The sequence below is a fragment of the Falco punctatus genome (assembly GCF_963210335.1).
Source record: "Falco punctatus genome assembly, chromosome: 4".
Classification (NCBI taxonomy): Eukaryota; Metazoa; Chordata; class Aves; order Falconiformes; family Falconidae; genus Falco; species Falco punctatus.
This window is the reverse complement of record NC_137583.1, coordinates 55,739,832-55,757,348: the sequence shown is the minus strand read 5'-3', so window position 1 is coordinate 55,757,348 and position 17,517 is coordinate 55,739,832. Positions and strand designations below refer to the sequence as shown.

Genomic DNA, 17,517 nt, shown 5'->3' with positions numbered 1-17,517 from the left:
GGAGGATTGGCTCTCTAGGCACATAGAGCAGGAGGCAAGTCAGGATGCTACCCTTGATTTTCAAAAGCAGCTGATGCCTGTTTGGTGGTGTTTCTTCTCCAGTAGATAATCTGAGCTTTTTCTAAAAAGCTGTACTGTCTGAGCAGGGCAGCTGTCCACTGAGCTCCTTTCATACACAGAGGGGGGAAGGAGGAAAAAGCCTCTTTGACAGACATGTGGCAAGGATTGAAGAGAATGACGAGTATATAATAACATAGCACATCATGTCCTCTGAGAATTTTTGTGAACACTAGCTAGTTGATCCTTATTCTTTCCTACTGTCATAATATGTTGCAGTGGGATGGAGAATAGGGAGGGTAGCGGCATTGAAGCAGCTGAATGACTCAAGAATACATGGGGAGTCTTTGCTGAATTTGAGTTGGATCTGAAGCTCTCTGCTCAGGCTGCTAGATACTGAAGCTGGGTCTGTAGATTAAACCAGTGTGGGACAGGGACTGATCATTACCCTGCCATCATTCGGGCTGTTTTAATTGCTAGCATATTTCCTGGCATGGTTTTGGTCTGTGCCAAATAGCACTCTCCCAGACAATGCCTGGACATAGCTTGTGGCTTGATGTGGAACTGGTACTGTTCCTGGTGAACAGTTCAGGTGAGGCTTTGCTGTTGTTAAATGGAAGAGGGTTTATCTGCATGGATGCAAGCTGTGCAGTGCTGTTGGCTCTCAGGGCCAGAGCAGGGGCCCCGACTTGTTTTTTATAACTTAAATACTTCCTATACCTGGACTAAGTCCAAATCTCTACTTCAGGTATTTGTATTTAGAGCAGAAGTGTTTAACCTTGTATTTCCATGTGCTCAGCTACAAGTAATCAGAACTTCTGAGCAGAAATGTAGCTTCAGTAAACACATGTTGTGTATAGGTTCTTTTTTAATGGTGATGTGGGTTCTTTTGTGTTCCAGTGGAAGAAATCATTCCAAATGTAATTGAACCCTCATTTGGTATTGGGAGGATCATGTACACAGTGTTTGAACACACATTCCACATCCGGGAAGGAGACGAGCAGAGAACGGTGAGCTTTCCTGTGGCTGGGCCTCAGCTTAAACCAGCTGCAAGCATTTGCCTTTCCCTGACATCCAGGGGAAGGGCTAAAATAAGACGACTACACAATACAGAGTAGAGATGGGAAAACCCCGGTGGACTGTTGAATTGCTGGTTTTGCCAGCGCACGTGTCATTTATCCATGCAGACAGAGCATTCTGGGCTCTGTGTGTGTGTGAGGCGCTCACTGTATTCCTGGCAAGGGGGTGAGAAATTCCTCCTTCTGGATTCACGCTTGGCAATGTCCCATTGCTCAGAGAATGGCATCTCTTCAGTGATGATTTCCTTTCTCTCTGCTGCTTTTCCTGGAATCATACGTCTGTGCAGCAAGACGGACAATAGACTGTTTCCTCAGTCTCTCAGGAAATTCAACCTTCTCTGATTTTGGGCACCCCTAAAATCTTGGCTTGAAACTTTACTGTTTCTGAGGGAAGTGCACGTAACATGCAGAGCACCAGCCTGTTCCAGCCAGTGCCCAAACCGTGATGCTCTGCACAATTGCTGGTAGCCCATGGGAAGCTGGCTGTAAACTTGATGCTGGTTCCTGTTCGTTGTGTCTGACTGCTAGACTGCGGTTGTAGAAAAGTAAAACAGCAGCACTCCTTAGCGTCTCTGGTTGCCACAGGACATGGTACGGTTATGGGGAGGGGGTGGGGGGACAGGGTTCAGGAACCCAGAGTTACGACACAACTTTCAGTCACAAACTGCTCGTGAAGTCTAAAACATTGGACTTACCTTCCTCATACCCACTCACTTTCTCTGTGGCCTGGGCTGCTCTGTATTGTGGTACATCTCACCTACATTACTTCTGTACCCCTGCAGGCTTTGCTGATTGCCAGGAAAGAAGGTGTTGGGTTTTTCTCCCCCCCGCTTTTGGCACATTTTGCTGAGGGTCTGTGGAGGGTTCTGAAAACCTTTGAGCTGCATATGCTCCGTGCCTGTGCAGTCTCTGTGGGAAGCAAATGGAGTTTGGTTTAGACTGTGCATAAGACTAAATCTCCTGGAAAGTCCCCTCTAACCTTCGTTTTTCTGTCATTCCAATGAGGTTCACTTTCTAAAGGGAGGGCTCTGGTAGATCTCTTTTGGTGGGAAGTAATGTTTAGCTGTGGGGAGGGAAGGGGGAGCGGACAACAGCTGGAGAAAATTTTGCTTCAGTGGTGTGAGATGTTACTGCTGGGGCCCTGAATGCTAATGTCTTACAGAAGGCCAGTGACTCCACTGCCTCCAGCCTCAGTCAGAACTTATTCTCACCTCCTAAAAATCTGGCATAACCATTAAGCTTGTGTTTATTTGTGTTTTTTCTTTTTTCCTTAGTTCTTCAGCTTCCCAGCTGTGGTAGCACCATTCAAGTGCTCTGTTCTTCCTCTAAGCCAGAATCAGGAATTCATGCCTTTTGTCAAGGAATTATGTAAGTGTATTGAACACTGTGGGTCCAATGGGGATGTCCACTGGGAAGAGAGGTTTCTTCCTCCGTGCTATAGGGAGAAAATAGCATTGGGATTGTGTGGTGCTTGCGTGTGCAAAGGGAGAGCCATTGAACTAAAACAGCTGAGTTGGCTGGTATCAGTCTGTGTTGGGTATCCACCAAAGTCTTTAGTCTAACCTCAAAAAACCACCTCCCTGCCCTTCCTTGTGTTGGTTTCCTGTGTAAAAAAACATTTTTTTTATTTTTTATGTGTCAAAAAAATGTCTTTCCCACTGTTTAGAGAAGCTGTCAGGAGCAGTGGGGTTTTGGTTTTGGGTTTTATTTGTATGGGTTTTTTTTGTTTCATTTTTTGATATTTTTTTTTCTGAATGATGTTCTTTCTTCGCTCTTGTTGGCCAGCTAATTTATTGAATCGGTCCCAGAGCTGCTGAGCTTCCAGGCATTCTGTCAAAATGTGCACTGGTGCCATCTAAAAGTGAATACGTGAAGGATAGGAATGTAGGCTGCATGTCAGACAGTGCCTTTTGCTGTCAGCATCAGTTCTGCTCAGGACCTTGGTCCCCGTGCTGGACATGCCCCTGCACACATGTAAGGCTGGTGTGGTTTTGAGTTAAAGCAGAGTTGTGGGACTGTCATAACAGGTTGAAGAAGTTGGTGACTTTGATTTGTGGGTGAGAGCTGAGTGATGCGATGTGGAGGCTTGTGAGAGTAGCAGTGTACCTGTGGTTTGGGTTTGAGCTTGTAGTCTTGGCAGGGACTGAAACATTGGAACTTCTGTCAAAATAAAAATGACAGCCTGTGATGCTGCTTGAAACCAGGATGCAGGACACATGGTGCCTGAGGATATGGGAGGCCTTTGCTAGGATCACGGTGCCTGCTGAGTATGTAACTAGTCCTGGTGATCCCCCCTTCTCTGCTTCTTGCAGCTGAAGCACTCACCAGGAACGGCATCTCTCACAAGGTGGACGATTCCTCTGGATCCATCGGCCGGCGCTATGCCAGGACTGATGAGATTGGCGTGGCCTTTGGGATCACGATCGACTTTGACACTGTTAACCGGACACCTCACACCGCCACCCTAAGAGACCGTGACTCGATGCGCCAGATCCGAGCCGAGGTAAAGGGCAGGCAGACGCATTTGGCTGCTGACTTAGGGGCTGGGGGAGAGTGTTAGCTGCTGACTCTGGTCTGTGCGGGAGCTGCCTCCGGCTCTTGTAGGCAATTCAGCTATTCTGAGAAATCCCTAGGGAAGAGATACTGGTTAAACAGATGATGCTGGCCCTGCTGCTAAAATGAGACGTTTTGGTTTTTTTTCTTAGATGCAGAGGGTGTTGATCTTACTTGAAAGCCATGCCTTGCACTGATTGCACTGTTCTTTAGAGTGCCTCTTTCCAAGTGAAGGCTGCTGAGTAAATGCATTTGCTGGGTTGTCTGGCTTTCAAAAGCAGGGCTTCTCTGAATCCAGAGGCACCAAAAGGCGGAAGATCTTTGCCTGATACAGACTGGCTGATGGAGCACAGCTCAGGCATAACGCCTTAAAGCTTGCTTCCTGCCGCTGTTGCTTACACAGCACTGGAGAAGCTGGTGAAGTGTTGCCCAAAAGCCACACCTGCCCTAAGCATGCTCTGCTAGTATGGCCACGATAGAGTCTGGAATAGCAAACCTCCCTATGGTGGTCTCATTGCCTGCGAGCAAAACCTGCTCAGAGCTGTGGACGTGCAGTCTCGGCGCCTCTGTCATGCTCTTCCCTCCCTGGCCCCCACCAGGAACTCAGTTTGGCTCCTGCAGGAGGGCGGCTTAGGGCTCACCTGCAAGGCTGAGCTGTTACAGCTCTGCTCTGCGCTGCACAAAAGCACCTGTACTGCTTGGGGCTGCCAAGCTGGCTGTGGGTTTGGTGCAGTGTAACAAGTAGTGCCAGTTCCTCAGAGCACCCGTCTGTCTCTGTATCACCTGGATGACCTCTCGCTGCCGAGCAGCAGAGATGAGACTTTGTTATCCTTAAATTTCTGCAGATTTGCTGGTTTCTCTGGCTGATCCTTTGTACCATAACAGTGTGCTATGGGAAGCAAAGAAAAGGCAACCGGCGGCTTCTTTTGGGCTGGTCTTACAGTAAATCGGGCCTGGCTAAAGCCTGGCTTACAGCATCTTTTGGATGTGTGTGTTGTTTTGTTTCCCTTCTAAAACTGTAGCGTAACACTACCAGGGATGAACCTTGCTGTGGTCCACCACAGTGACAATTGCATTCCCCTCATGGGTCACCCTGAATAACTGAGCAGTCTTTGCTGAGATGCCACAGACTGTGTTTTAAGATATCCTCCTAGTTAATGTTTTTTCTCCCAAAAAATGATTTTGCAGGAAGGCATCTTGCATCTGTTCTGTTGTTGATCTAAAAATTACCCCTTTTGACCAAGTATCCAACAGAGCAGCTTGGTTCTGATGACTTTGTCTCTCATATGTCTTTGTGACTTTGCCTGCAGATCTCTGAACTTCCTGCTATCCTTCGTGACCTGGCAAATGGTTATCTAACCTGGGCCGATGTTGAGGCTAAGTATCCACAATTTGAGGGACAAGAGACTGGCAAAAAGGACACAATAGAGGAATAAAGAAAAGGACCTGAAGTAAAATATGTCAAATGTCCACTTTTTACTGTTCATGTTAATATGAAATAAACTTATCATGTATTATTCAAAGCTGCATTGTTTGTGCACACAGGGACTATTTGTTTTTGGGTTTTTTCCTCAATTGCTGCCTGAATTTAACTTCAAAAATGAAATAATTGCAGTCAAAGTTAAAGGTGTTACGAATAAAAACGCTATTATGTATGCCTGCTGCTCTGTGTTCATGCAGCCTTGTACTTTCTTCAGAAATGTGTCTCTCTCTTTTTTTCCACTCCTGCTTACAGGTTTATTTCAGCCCCTAAAGAGGGCAGGGACCATACACCCTTTCATCTGAATTCAGGTCACCTTGGACTCTTGTACAAAGACAGTACGAGTGGCTTGGCCTCGTGTTTATGGAGGGACGATCAAGGTGTCGGTCTTCCTTTCACCATTGCAGCGCTGTGAGCAGCTGCCTTAAGAGATGGGTGCAGTGATTTTGTTTGGCTGCAGGTGTTTAATACCAGTTTCTGCGGAACTGGGACCATTTGAATGCAGGGGAACAGAGTGGGGGCATGGAAAATCCTGTTCCAGTTCCTGCTCTTGTGGGGCATGGCTGGTTTGTGTGGCTGAGGGAGCGAGCAGCTAGGAGCGTGGAGAGTAGGAGCACTGGCAGGGATGCTCTTTCATTAAATGTCTTCTGGCAGCAAGGACAGCAACCACAGGCTGCCCTAAACAGGTGGGAAAAGAGCCAGGCACCCTCTGACTTCCCCAGGTGCTGGAGAAATCCAAGCCCATGCGCTGTCAGTGCCTTGCTGCAGCTGGAGGTGGGAATGGCACCTTGGCCCAGTCTGACCCGGACCAGTTTGGAGGGGCCTCACCTCTCCTTGTGTTTCAGGCTGTTGTCCCACTGGGAAGCAGAGGTGCAATTGTCTTGTCTCCTCCCATGGCATTTCTCAGCTGTCCTCCAGCCCTTGGAGGGGGCTCTGGTACCACCGTCACAGGGATTTCTATCCCTGGGCTAGAAACCTCTCCTTCAGAGGGTAGGGAAGCGTTCTCCAAGCTTTTATTTGGGGTTGAAAACACTCATTTAAAGACAGGTTAGAAAACGTGATCCCTGGCACTACTGGGTGTAGCTGGCTGGAGATCTGTGAGGAGAGGCGGTGTGTTGGGCTGGGAGGGCAGGCGCTGGGCAGCTTCCAGGAGCCCTGGCAGCAGTTAAGGCTTTGGGCTGTGGGCTCTCCCTGCCGTGTGCCTGTGGCTGGTTTCCCGGTGTGACTCTTCCAGGGCTGTGTTATTGTTCCTGCCATTGTCACATGGCTGCAGGGGAAGCCAGGCTGGAAATTGTTGCAGTGGCTGGGTCTTTTGCAGGTTTGCAAGAGCTCTCTTTAAATGTGACCGCAGACAATGCTGTGCAGTGAAATCAAATGATAACACGAGAGCTTTAGCCAAAGTTATAGTTAATACTAAATTCCTCTGAATCACAGAGCCTTAGATACGAAATACATCGGAAGTTCTAGGGAGGCTCTGATCTGATGCCCTAAAAAATTCCTCGAATTCCCAGTGGGGAGAAGCAAAGCTGGTGTTTCAATGGGAAGACCCTGAGCAGTGCAGCTGGAGGTGCGATTTACCTGCCTGCCCTTACCCATCTGTCCCTGATAACTAAATCTGAGGGTGGACACAACCTTTCTTCAGCCCTGGTGGAAATGAGGCATCTGCTGCCGCTGGCTCCGTCCACCGCAGGTGCATAAACCTGCTCCAGGAGGCTTTAGCTGTGTTAGAGCCTGGCATAAGCAGGTCTGATGCTCAGCAAGAAAAGGCTTTAAAAAACAGGGATGCAGAAGAGGATGCTTGAAAATGTCAATAGATTTGTGTGACTGCAAGCTCCTTTCTCTGTGCTAGCAGCTGATAGTTTCTCCAGACTGACAAACTAATTAGTGAATACTTTGAGTAATTTCCTTTAGTTTTAGCTTAACTTCTGCAGAAGCAGATGGACCCAGGGGCATTGGAGATGCAGGCGCGGAGGGTGAGGGTTTCACCATGCCCATAAATCATTGTGCTGCTGATTTCATTTTGTTTTGCTGGGCTTGGCTGCATGAATTTGTCCTGGTGGTGACAGCAGACTGTAGTCACCACTTTTGATCGTGTTTTTCCTCTTCAGACTGCATCCTTGAGTGAAACTGCGGTTTTATGGATCTGTCTTGCACTTGAAAGAGGAACAAGACCTGGAGTAAGGCAAATGCACCGGGGTGTTTCTTTAGCATGGGGCTGCTCCAAGTACCTGCAACGGGTGAGCTGTGTGCCTGTGGGACCCTGCTAGGAGGCTTTCCTAGCCTCAGTTTCCCCTGTGCTGGGGTGAGGGAGGGTCATCACCTTTGGCAAATGCTTCAAGATGCACAGAGCTAATATAATAAATTAAGCCTGGTTATTAATTTGAAACACGGCCTAAAGTCGAGATGCCTGCATGCCGGGTGCTCCGCAAGCCCAGCCAGTGGCCCACAGGCAGGGAGAGGAGTACAGATGAGTAGGCGGGGCTTTCCAAAGCCATCGGTGCTTTGGGGTGTCCCCACTTCCAAGGATCTGAGTGGACCTTGCAATGACTTGGGTTTTGAGCTGGCTCGAAGGACCTTCCTGCAGCCCAGCAGGTGTCGGACCCGTCGGACCCGGTCACTCCAGCTGCTCCCGCTGCCCATTGTTGCCCTCTGAGTAGTGGCTGGAAAGTCAGGTCATCTCTTCATCCATCTCCTCCAGCCCCTGCTGCTGGGTGTGCTTGAAAAAGGTAATTAAGCACCGCCAGGCTGCCAACAAATGCAGCAGCACTATATCCTTAATTTAAGAACAGGTACAAGTTTGCAGCTATGAGTGGACAAGCCACCAGGGAACTAATTAGACAGCAAATTGTGTCTTGGCATCACTGCTTGGCCTTCAAGGAGGAGTGTTAGCCCAGGATGCAGGTAAGCCCCACGTGTGGTTTGTAGTTAAAAACCTTGTTATTTTAGAATACAAACAAGCCCCGGAACCAGCTGCCCTGCGTTAAAGCCCTTCAAGCAGAGACCGACCAACGCTAGCCACAAGCGAGGTGCTCCTGCCATTGCAGAGGGCAAGGGATGGGGATGATTTTGGAGGAGGTGGAATCTGGAGCCCTGCCAGCTGGGTGCTGATGGTGGCTGCCCAGCCCTGCCTGGGCAAGCTGAGCTGCTCATCCTCTTCTTAGCTCCCAGCCTGTGTCACTGGGAAACGTGGCTGGCTGAACACGTGTGTTCTTGTCCTGACCAATATGCACATGGTCTGCAAAAAGGTGCGTGCTCACCTGTGTATTTAGCAAACAAATAAAAAGGTGGGGACATGGCTGAGGACATAATTAACAATTTTAGGGCAGTCCTCAGCAGGACAGTGCAGGTGTTACCTGCTGCTCCAGCAGCGTAAAACAGCAATTTGCCAGGCTTTAGTGGTGTGCTGATCGCTGGCTCCTGGGTGCTGCACCCATCAGCTGGTGGGTACTGAAAAACTGGGTGCTGTGACTTTGACTGGCACTCGATCGGGTAGCGATCTTCAAAATCCTTCAAAGGGAGCTGCAAAAAGTAGCTCAGAAGAGGCTGTTTCATGCCACTCTGCTTAAATTGGCCGCCAGGAGGACTCTGCCCTTTGCTGCTGGTGCTCAGGCACCGAGGAGCTGAGCAGGATGCGCCCTTCAGCGACCGGCTCCTGCTTCCCAGAAGAGGGTGCTGTCAGGCAGAGAATAGCAAGGAAGGAATTTAGACGTTGACGCCGTAGGTTTTATTTTTAACTCTTCCTCGTGTGTCGGTTGTGCTGCAGCCCTGGACCTCCAGGTCTGTGTTGCTCTGATGCTCTTTGTTACTTCAATGGCTGAAAATGTTGTTGCAGCCTGGATTTTAATGCAAGCGAGACAACAATCAGTAGAAAGTCTTATAAGCGTAGCTCATAGTAGTTCCTCTTCAGGGGAGCACATAGCTTAAGTGCTGTTTGGATCCCCCTGCCAAGAGCTTATGGAGCTGGGGCGGGAGGGGGTGGTGGGGGGATCCATCTGATTAAATGCAATTATTTACTGTGTGGGTGGCTGTACCTCTGGGGCAGCCTCAGCTGTCAGCAGAATCTGGGGCCTGATTTTTTTCAGTCTTAAGTGGGCATTGGGAAGAAGCATTGTGAAACTGCTGGTTTTGCTCCAGGGATGGAGGGGGACACGGGGGAGGGGAGCACAGCCAGTGGTATGGCCCTCACCTAGCCCACGTGTTGCAAAAATCCCCCTGCTAAAAAAAAAAATAATGCTGAAGGTGACAGGCTTGTCCTAACAAAGATGGCTCCAACAGACGTACTTTGGAAATTCAGCTTAAACCTTGATTCCTATCTTTGCCGTGACCTGCAATTCACCTCCTGTGCTGGATAGGCAGAGTTTAGTATTTATAAGTGGGAGCTGCTGAACCTCAATCTAACTCTGCATCACTCTGCCACACTCATTTCCATGTTCCTATCTGAGTTCGTATCACGTAACACTCCGCTTTCTGCTGTAATATGCAGCTATCTCCCCTGCAAGAGGATGGGAGAACATTGCTCCTTCATTTCATAAAGCTACGAAAAATGAAAAGGACTGGCAAAGCCCATCGGTCTTTCCTAAGTAATACCTCAGCTCACATCATCGGGGCTCTAGCTGTGGATTCGGACAGTATTTAGGGTCACCCCCACTTTTAGGAAGTATAAGAAGAAAGGTTCATTTCTCTTCTAATACAAGAAGTGGTGAATAAGCAATAAAATTAGCAAATTAGCAAAAATTTGAAATAGGTCCTTGGAGGAAAGGTCACCGTGTATTTGTGCTGTTCTTCCTCTCCTTGGTTTACATCGCCTGGTGGCTGCTGGCTGGTCTGTGAAGGCTCGGAGGTGTGGGCAGAACCAGAGTTGGAATCAGTTGTTTTCCCAAGGGGCAGCACACAAATCAGCCCCCACAGGCTAAATCCATCTCTGCCAGCCCTTAGCTGGTACGGTGCTAAGGGCCGATTGATCTGTAATTGGGTTAATCAGGCACTGCTTGAGAGCAGGACACGGCCTCTTCCTTTAAAAATTGATGTGAAATGCAGCTGCTTTGCAGCAAGAAAAGTGAGAGACCGCACCTATTCCCAAAAAGCCAAAGGAAAGAAAGCTTGTCAGCGACTGTCCTTTCCAGTTTTCACATTGCGGTCAGAGCAAAGCTCTGCTCTTTCTTCAAAGGCTTCACGTTAGTGGAAGGGGCATGTATATGAGATGTGTTGTTACAGCAACTGAACAGGAGCCCGAGAATCAGAATTCCTAATCCTCTCCCAGGTAAATGATTCCATGTTTCTGAGCTTTGGTTTCCACCAGTGTTAGGTGGTGGAAATCTCACCTTTATAATCGCCTTTAGGGCTGGTTATGCTGGTGGGTATTTGACACCCTCCCACTAACCCCAGCACGTCCTGGCTGAGATCCCATGCCAGTCTGTGCCCATCCAGCAGGCAGTTCCCAATTGCATTGTTCTCAGAAGACATAAAAGATGAGCAGAGGTCTCATTCCTCCCTTTGCTAACTGTTCCCTCTCTGATTAGGGGCCCTTCAGTAATTTTCCAAATCCCATAACGCCATTTGCAAAAATATAATGATGAAAAGAAAAGCCCACGATTGAATTTTCTGCCTCTTGGGGGAAATCAGATATGAAATAATAAATATATATTATATCCTCCAGGCAAAACCCTGCTGGTCACTAATACCTACAGATTAATTGTACTAATCTGGTGTGATCAAGGGGAGGTGGTTGGCTACTTGGCACTATTTTGGTCCCTTGCTTATGAAACTCCATCTCTGTGTTTGAAAGAAAAGTCTTTACATAACCGTAATCACTCAGATAAGAAAAGGACTAAACTGTCCCGAAACATTTTATCTTCTGCACAGATGCTGCCTATGAATTTTGACTTGATTAAATAACATGGCAACATAATATTTTGTTCTGAATAACAAATGTCCCTCTGTGGGAGGGAAGGAGCAAGTCTGCTCTGTCAATCGGCTGTTTGGCACAAACAGAAATGGGGATTGATGGAGGCTGGAGGATGCAGCAATTCACCCAGTTGGTTACCGGGAAAATAGCTAAGGGACGCTGGAAAGAAATATCCCATTATGTCACTGAATGGCCTGTGACACTTTTGGTTCAGAGAGGTCCCCAGGTGCCATCACAAATCCCAAAGCAAAGTTCGGGTCTGGGGCAAACCCGGGAAGGGGGGTGCCTGCAGAGCAGCACCTTAGCTGGGCACCCCAGCCAGGGGTTTGTTACATGACGGTGGTTTGTATCTTGTCTACCTCCCGCTTCTTAAAAATGGGTTTTCTCTTGTCCCAGGAAGCACGGCACTGGGCTGGCATGAGAAGGGGTTTTAGGGTGCTTGTGATGCCAGGTGTGAACGCGAACAAGAGAGGTTTCGTTCTCATGTCCTGCCCTGCTGCTCGTTCCCCCTGAGGAGCTCCCGTTTGCAAAGCTGTGATCACCAGCAAAAGGCAATGACGTGAGCAGGAGACAGCCAGGACGCAGCAGACCCTTGGAGACAAAATGTCTCATCTGTCACTGTCTTCATCTGTATTTTGCTGTGTTTAGGACTGATTTTTGAGGAATGATTTACACCAAAAATGAGTAAGGACTGTGCATGTGATTTTCCAACTGTTTATAGAGACACTTGGAAAGATAAGTTCCTTCTCAGTGGTTCCGATAGCAAAACCTCAGTCTCACACAATCCCCTTCAGACCTGCCATGGGATGAAGGCTTGAATCGAGATGAGGGTGCTGGTGTCCTGGTGCCAGGTGGATGCTTCCATCCCAAGCTCTCCATTCCCCCACCACCTCCATCCCACTTTGGATGACTTGAAGCCAACAGCACTGAAGCAAACTTTTTTTTTTTTTTTTTTTGCAGCTTTTTATTAGAAAAATAGAGGCAAACTATCTGCAAATCAGGAAATACAGACAAAATCTAGGGGAAAGAGGTGAATCTCATAGCTGGAGGTTCCTATCCAGTAAAAGTGTGCTCAGATGTGATACTATTAGAAAGAAGGACAATTGCAAAATGTAATTACTTTTTTCTTTGTAAAAAGAAACATAGGGAAGACAAGCACATAGCATTGGCTTGTATGTTAATATTTCAGTGGGTGTTCACAACTCCTGCTAGTTCCTCCACCGCCTGCACAGCCAGTAAATAAAAAGAAAGTCATAAAAAATGGCAGTGCTGGGTTAACGGTTGGACTCGATGATCTTACAGGTCTTCTCCAACCTAAATGATTCTATGAAAAAAGATACCTGGGAAATAATTATCTCCCTCTGTGTGGATTATACCAACCTTTCCACACCCTTTGTACCAGCTCGCTCCCTCGGGAAGCCACACGCAGCCGGGACCGTTTGCAGGCGGAGCTCCACCAGCACAGCGCATCGTTAAGGGCTGGGATGCTTTCGCATCAGAGGCATCTGTAGTGCTGACTCCATGTGCTACACGGAGTTATGTCTAGTAACTCCTGGCCATTGCAGCCTGTGTCCCTATGGCCTCTGCTCTTTTCCCAAATAGACTGGCTGCTGTGGGCTAAAACCACCATGAACTGATGGGGATGTCTTGCCCTGAGCCCAGCTCCCCATTGCAGCCTGTGGAGATGTAGCCAGTAGAAGTCCCAGCGTCTCACCCCAGGGTGGACATCTAAACAGGGCAGAAAGATCACTTTCTCCATCTTCCTCTTTCCTTTGCTTTTAAACAGGGGATGACCAGCTCAGATGTTTACATCTGTGTTGTAGAGACATGGATTCAGGTAAGATAAAGCCAGCCCCAGAAAGCATGGTGGACCCACAACCACTGAGATAGGGAAAACTACATATATTCCTAATTAGTTTTATTTTCCTACTTGACATTGGGAAGATCTGCAGGTGGCAGACTTTGTTAGACTGAAAATTCATCCTCATTCACCCCATGGTAGTCAAACTTTTCTAGAAAGCTGATGGAAAACTGCCCAACCACAACTCATAAACACAGAGCTGCTCCTCTTCCCCAAAGGAGGGTCCAACTGGGCCATGCTTGTGCTCTGCTATCTGTCCTCATGGGTCTTGTTTGCAAGATGCTTAGGCAAAGCTTTTTCTTCGTGTATCCATGCTCCAGCGATGTGATTTGTTACTCAGCACTCGTAATCCCCCTGGCTGGGAAAGCAGTCACCTCATCAGGGCAGAAGCTGTGTGTGGCCACTTTCCGATCATCCCCAGCTCCAGTTTGTTTGTGCAGCAGGATTATTACCCAGACATAATGTGAGTTAAAGAAATCAGGATGAGTTAGAAAAGGCTGACTGGATAATTTATTCCTTGCTGTCATTTAATTCCTGAGAGAAGATGCCCAAACAAGGGACAAGAAGGGGGCAACAAGTCAGCAAGGGCTGAGCCTGCACGTCAGCTTGCTGTGTCTTTAGCTTGCAGAAATAGGGCAGAGCTGTGCAAAGATTACAGGAGCAAGAACATCTTGCACAAAAAAGCAAACTAAAAAGAATACAAAGCTTTCAGGAAGCAGCAGTCTTCCACCATGGCCTGTTTTCCACAGAATGATTTAATTCCCTGCTTTTCATGTAATAGTTTAGTGTGCTATAGTCACAGTCTGTTAGCAGTCTACCTATTTAGGGCTGATGAATTTACTGCCAGCAAAACAAATAAAGGAAAAAAAAAACCCACGATTAAAAGAACAGAAACACTGGAGGGAATCTTCAAAATCAAACAGATCTACTGGGGGGAAAAAAAGAATAAAATGAAAACAGTCCTTAATTTTGTGTAACTATCCATTTGGCTTGGCTGGTGACAATGCGGGGTTTGAAGATAAGCTGGCCCAGCTTTTGCAAGCTGATAGTGGTGTATCAATCCTTCCTTCGGCTCCTGCCATTGCTTTGTAGCATCGCAGCTCTTTGCTGTAGTTAATGGCAGGATGTTAATTTAATGCAGAGGACGTGGAGCAGCAGGGCTGCACCGGGGGATGGAGCGCAGGGCGCACACCAAATCCAGCGACGGGGAGTGCTGCTGGGAGCACAGAGGGGATCACTTCATCCCAGGCAATTTTAATGGTGGAGGGGCTGCTTGAGCTCCAAAGGCATGTGCAGGTACTGGAAGCTGGCAGTGTATGGACATGGTGTTGTGCCTTGCCACCTTTGTGCAACCTTGAAGGCAAAATATGGTGGCTAAAGAGGGAGCAGGAGGGTGGAGGGTGCTGCTCTGGGCATGGGGAGAACCTGGCCCTGGGGAGTGGGTGGTGAACCCCCTTCTTCCTGTCGCTGAAGTGAGGGATGCAAAAGCAACTGAACCCCCTGGTCAAGTCAGAAGTGGCACTTTAAGTGATTGCCCAGCAAAGCCTTTCCTTCTTCTCCCCCAAAACCACTCTGAACAGCAAGTTGCCTTGGCCAGGTGGCCTTGGAGGTGGCCTCCACGTCACTAAGCTGTGTCAGAGGGGTCCTATGGGATAGCACAGCTCACAGAGCCACAGTCTCCATACCAGATGTGGGGATGCTCATCCCCACCTGTGGTGGGAACAGCCTCTGCTGACCCTCCACTCCGCCCAGGTTGGTGGGGTGCTGGGAACAACCTAACACCTCCTTTTCTTGGCAAAGCAATTAAACGCACCTTTTCCTGGTGCCACATTGTGGTCATGACTGCAGATGTGTGACACAGAGGACAGTTGTAGTCTCTGTACCTCAGCGTGGCACAGACCGATGGGCTTCAGGTTTGGGAGCCGCATCTTGACATTGCAACTGAGCATGTGGTGCAAGAGACAGGTCTGGCAGCCTCCGAAATGCTGCTCTGAAACTGTGGCTGTGCAACCCTCAGCTCCGTAATAACGTTGCCCAGGGATTATCCTGCACAATCAACCCATGCATGATGGTATTTTAAACTAGGAGAAATGATATCTTCATGTAAACCCCGTGTTAGCTCCCAGCCAGGGCTCTTACTCTGGCTTTGCAACCCTGTGATGTGTGGGTGGGTGTTTGCCCTCCACGAGGAGCATTGCTGACCTTGGTGGCCCCTCCCCAGGTGCCCGTCCCCAAGTCCTTTGGCCATGACATCCTCCCTTATTTCTGGCTGCAGTTTTTGCACAGTAGCAGACCCCACGCTGCTCCACGTGTCTGCAGGGACGGCTGGTGTTGGTGTCAGCTGCTGGAAGGCTAGTGACCAACAGTGGTCTGCTCTGACTCCTGCCAGGAATTTGGTGATGGCAAGCCTCAGAATGTTTGGTGAGATTTTTGGTCCTTAAAGCTCCAGCTCTTGGAGTCGTGTGAATATATCCAAAATCACAGATTTCATTTACTTGCTTTAAAAAAACCAAGGTTGTTAGCCCTCCTGTTAGCAAAAAAAAAAAAAATTAAAAAAACCAACAACCCCAAACCCAACGCTTTTGAAATGAGGACTCTTATATAAGATATAAAAAAATAAGCAAAAAAAAAAAAGTATTTATATCCCTCCCTCGCCCCCAGATTTCACATTGTGTCAGCCAGTTCTGACTGAGGTTTGACTCAGGGATTGCTGTGCACTGAAGTCCAGTTCCTCCCAGGTTTCCCACTCCTGGCCAGCCCCCACCAAATACTGTGAGATGTTCCCAGAGGGCCAGTTCCCACGGGACTGTGGACCTTGGTGATGGACACAGCATCGCCATCCCAAAGTGAGCAGGCATCAGCCCTTTCCTCCCTGAGTGCTTGATCCTTGCCATCATGGATCGTAGGACCTCACAGTCATCATCATCATCCTCTGTCTTCACCACGATGATGGAGCTGCTGTGGCCACCCACTGGCTCTGGTGGCACACAACCAGTCACCAGGTCTTCAGAGGGCTCCTCTCCTTCACCAGGAGGGTTTTGCTTCTTGAGGCGGTTCCTCTGGTGCCTCTTCAAATGACCAATGGTGGTGTAACTTCACCCACAGTTGGAGCAGATAAACAGGCTTGTCACCTTTGTGGATCTGGCGGTGCACAATGAGCTGCAACTTCTAGGTGAAGTTCTTCCCATGGTCCAGGCACTTGTACAGCTGCTCACCTGTGTGGATCTTCTGGTGCTCCTTGAGTTGTGATTTGGTGATGAACCTCTTGCTGCAGTCAGGGCAGGGGAATGGTCTCTCACCCATGTGAGTCCAGAGGTGCTTGGTGACGTCCATCTTCATCTTGAAGCTCTTCCCATGCGTGGTGCAGGCATGGGGCTCCTTCCTTCTCTCAGGATCACTCTTTGTGCTGTGCTTGCTACAGCCTTCCTCCTTGACCTCCCCTCCAGCTTGGGTGGCTTCTTGGTCATGTAGCTTTCCAGCCTGGTCAGCATCACCCTCCTCACAGCCTTCAGCCTCTGTCTCCTCCTTATGGGATTTCTGGTGGGTCACCAGGATGCCCTTGTGCTTAAAACTGTCCCCACAAATCATGCAAGTGTATGACTTCTCCTGAGCATGGCTGAGAAAATTCTCTACCTCCAGGAGCTCCAGCTTCATCATGACTGTCTGCCCCATCACCTGGTTCTTCAGAGGTGGGGGCCTGGGTGGTGTTCACTAGGAAAAGCATCACTGGGAGTCCTCCTGGCCATTGCCACCAGCTTTCCCTGCCTGCTAGGGCTGCTGAGAAGTAGCAGCCATAGGAAAGTGCCAGCACTGGTCTGAGTTATTCTTCTGTAGATGAAAGCCTATGTTTTCCTTCATGAGGGCTGAACCTGAAAAGAAACCAACCAGGTGTTATTGCCAAGGCCAACAGGAAAAAAAGAAAGCAACAAACAAATCACTTTTAGTGTGGTAAGCTGTCATGTGGAAAACAAAACGAGAAATAAAAGCCCAGCTAAGTTTAGTTAATTCTAGTAAGACCAAAGGCCAAGAGACTGTAAAATCTAGGAAGGGATTGAAGGGGTTTGCTGGAGATGCCTGGCACAGGCTGGAGTTTCTCCACATCTCCAGGCACTCATGACAAGAAACTGGTGGTTTAGGGGGGCTCTTCCTACTGTGCTTGTCTCTGAGCACAAACCAACACTACTTCTCCTTCAGAGAGGTAGTAAAGTTTGATGGTCATAACCATCAAGGACCAACTCATGGTCATCAGCACCTCTAGAATCAAACCCATCTTGGTGAGGTGTGCACCCAGACCTGTTTCTGAAGGATCTGTGGGGTTGTGTGATCCCTGCTCTGAGCTAGGATGACCAGACCCAGGGCTGGGGCCATGGCCAGGGCCAGACACATCCCATGTGAAGAGTGGTCACTGAGATCATCTGCACCACTGGCAGAGAGGGACCTTCTGGGACCATGAGGGGAAATGCTGAGGATGAGCAAGCAGCTGCTTGTCTCTGGGACAGATCATGTTGTGGTCCCCGGACTCCAGACAGTACCAAAATCTCACATCTGTGAAACAGAACTTCCCGGGCATTGCCTGAGGCTC

The 17,517-nt window shown here is 48.6% G+C and overlaps 1 protein-coding gene across 1 annotated transcript in view; it reads left to right on the top strand.

Moving 5' to 3' along the window:
• Positions 1-5,344, top strand: part of GARS1 (glycyl-tRNA synthetase 1) — a 29,140-nt gene extending 23,796 nt beyond the window's left edge. The window contains exons 14-17 of the mRNA XM_080385265.1: positions 958-1,067; positions 2,411-2,504; positions 3,449-3,639; positions 5,000-5,344. Of these exons, the coding sequence (XP_080241391.1) occupies positions 958-1,067; positions 2,411-2,504; positions 3,449-3,639; positions 5,000-5,125 (521 nt within the window). The 3' untranslated portion in view covers positions 5,126-5,344. The remainder of the gene's footprint in view (positions 1-957; positions 1,068-2,410; positions 2,505-3,448; positions 3,640-4,999) is intronic.
• The last annotated feature ends 12,173 nt before the right edge of the window (positions 5,345-17,517 follow it).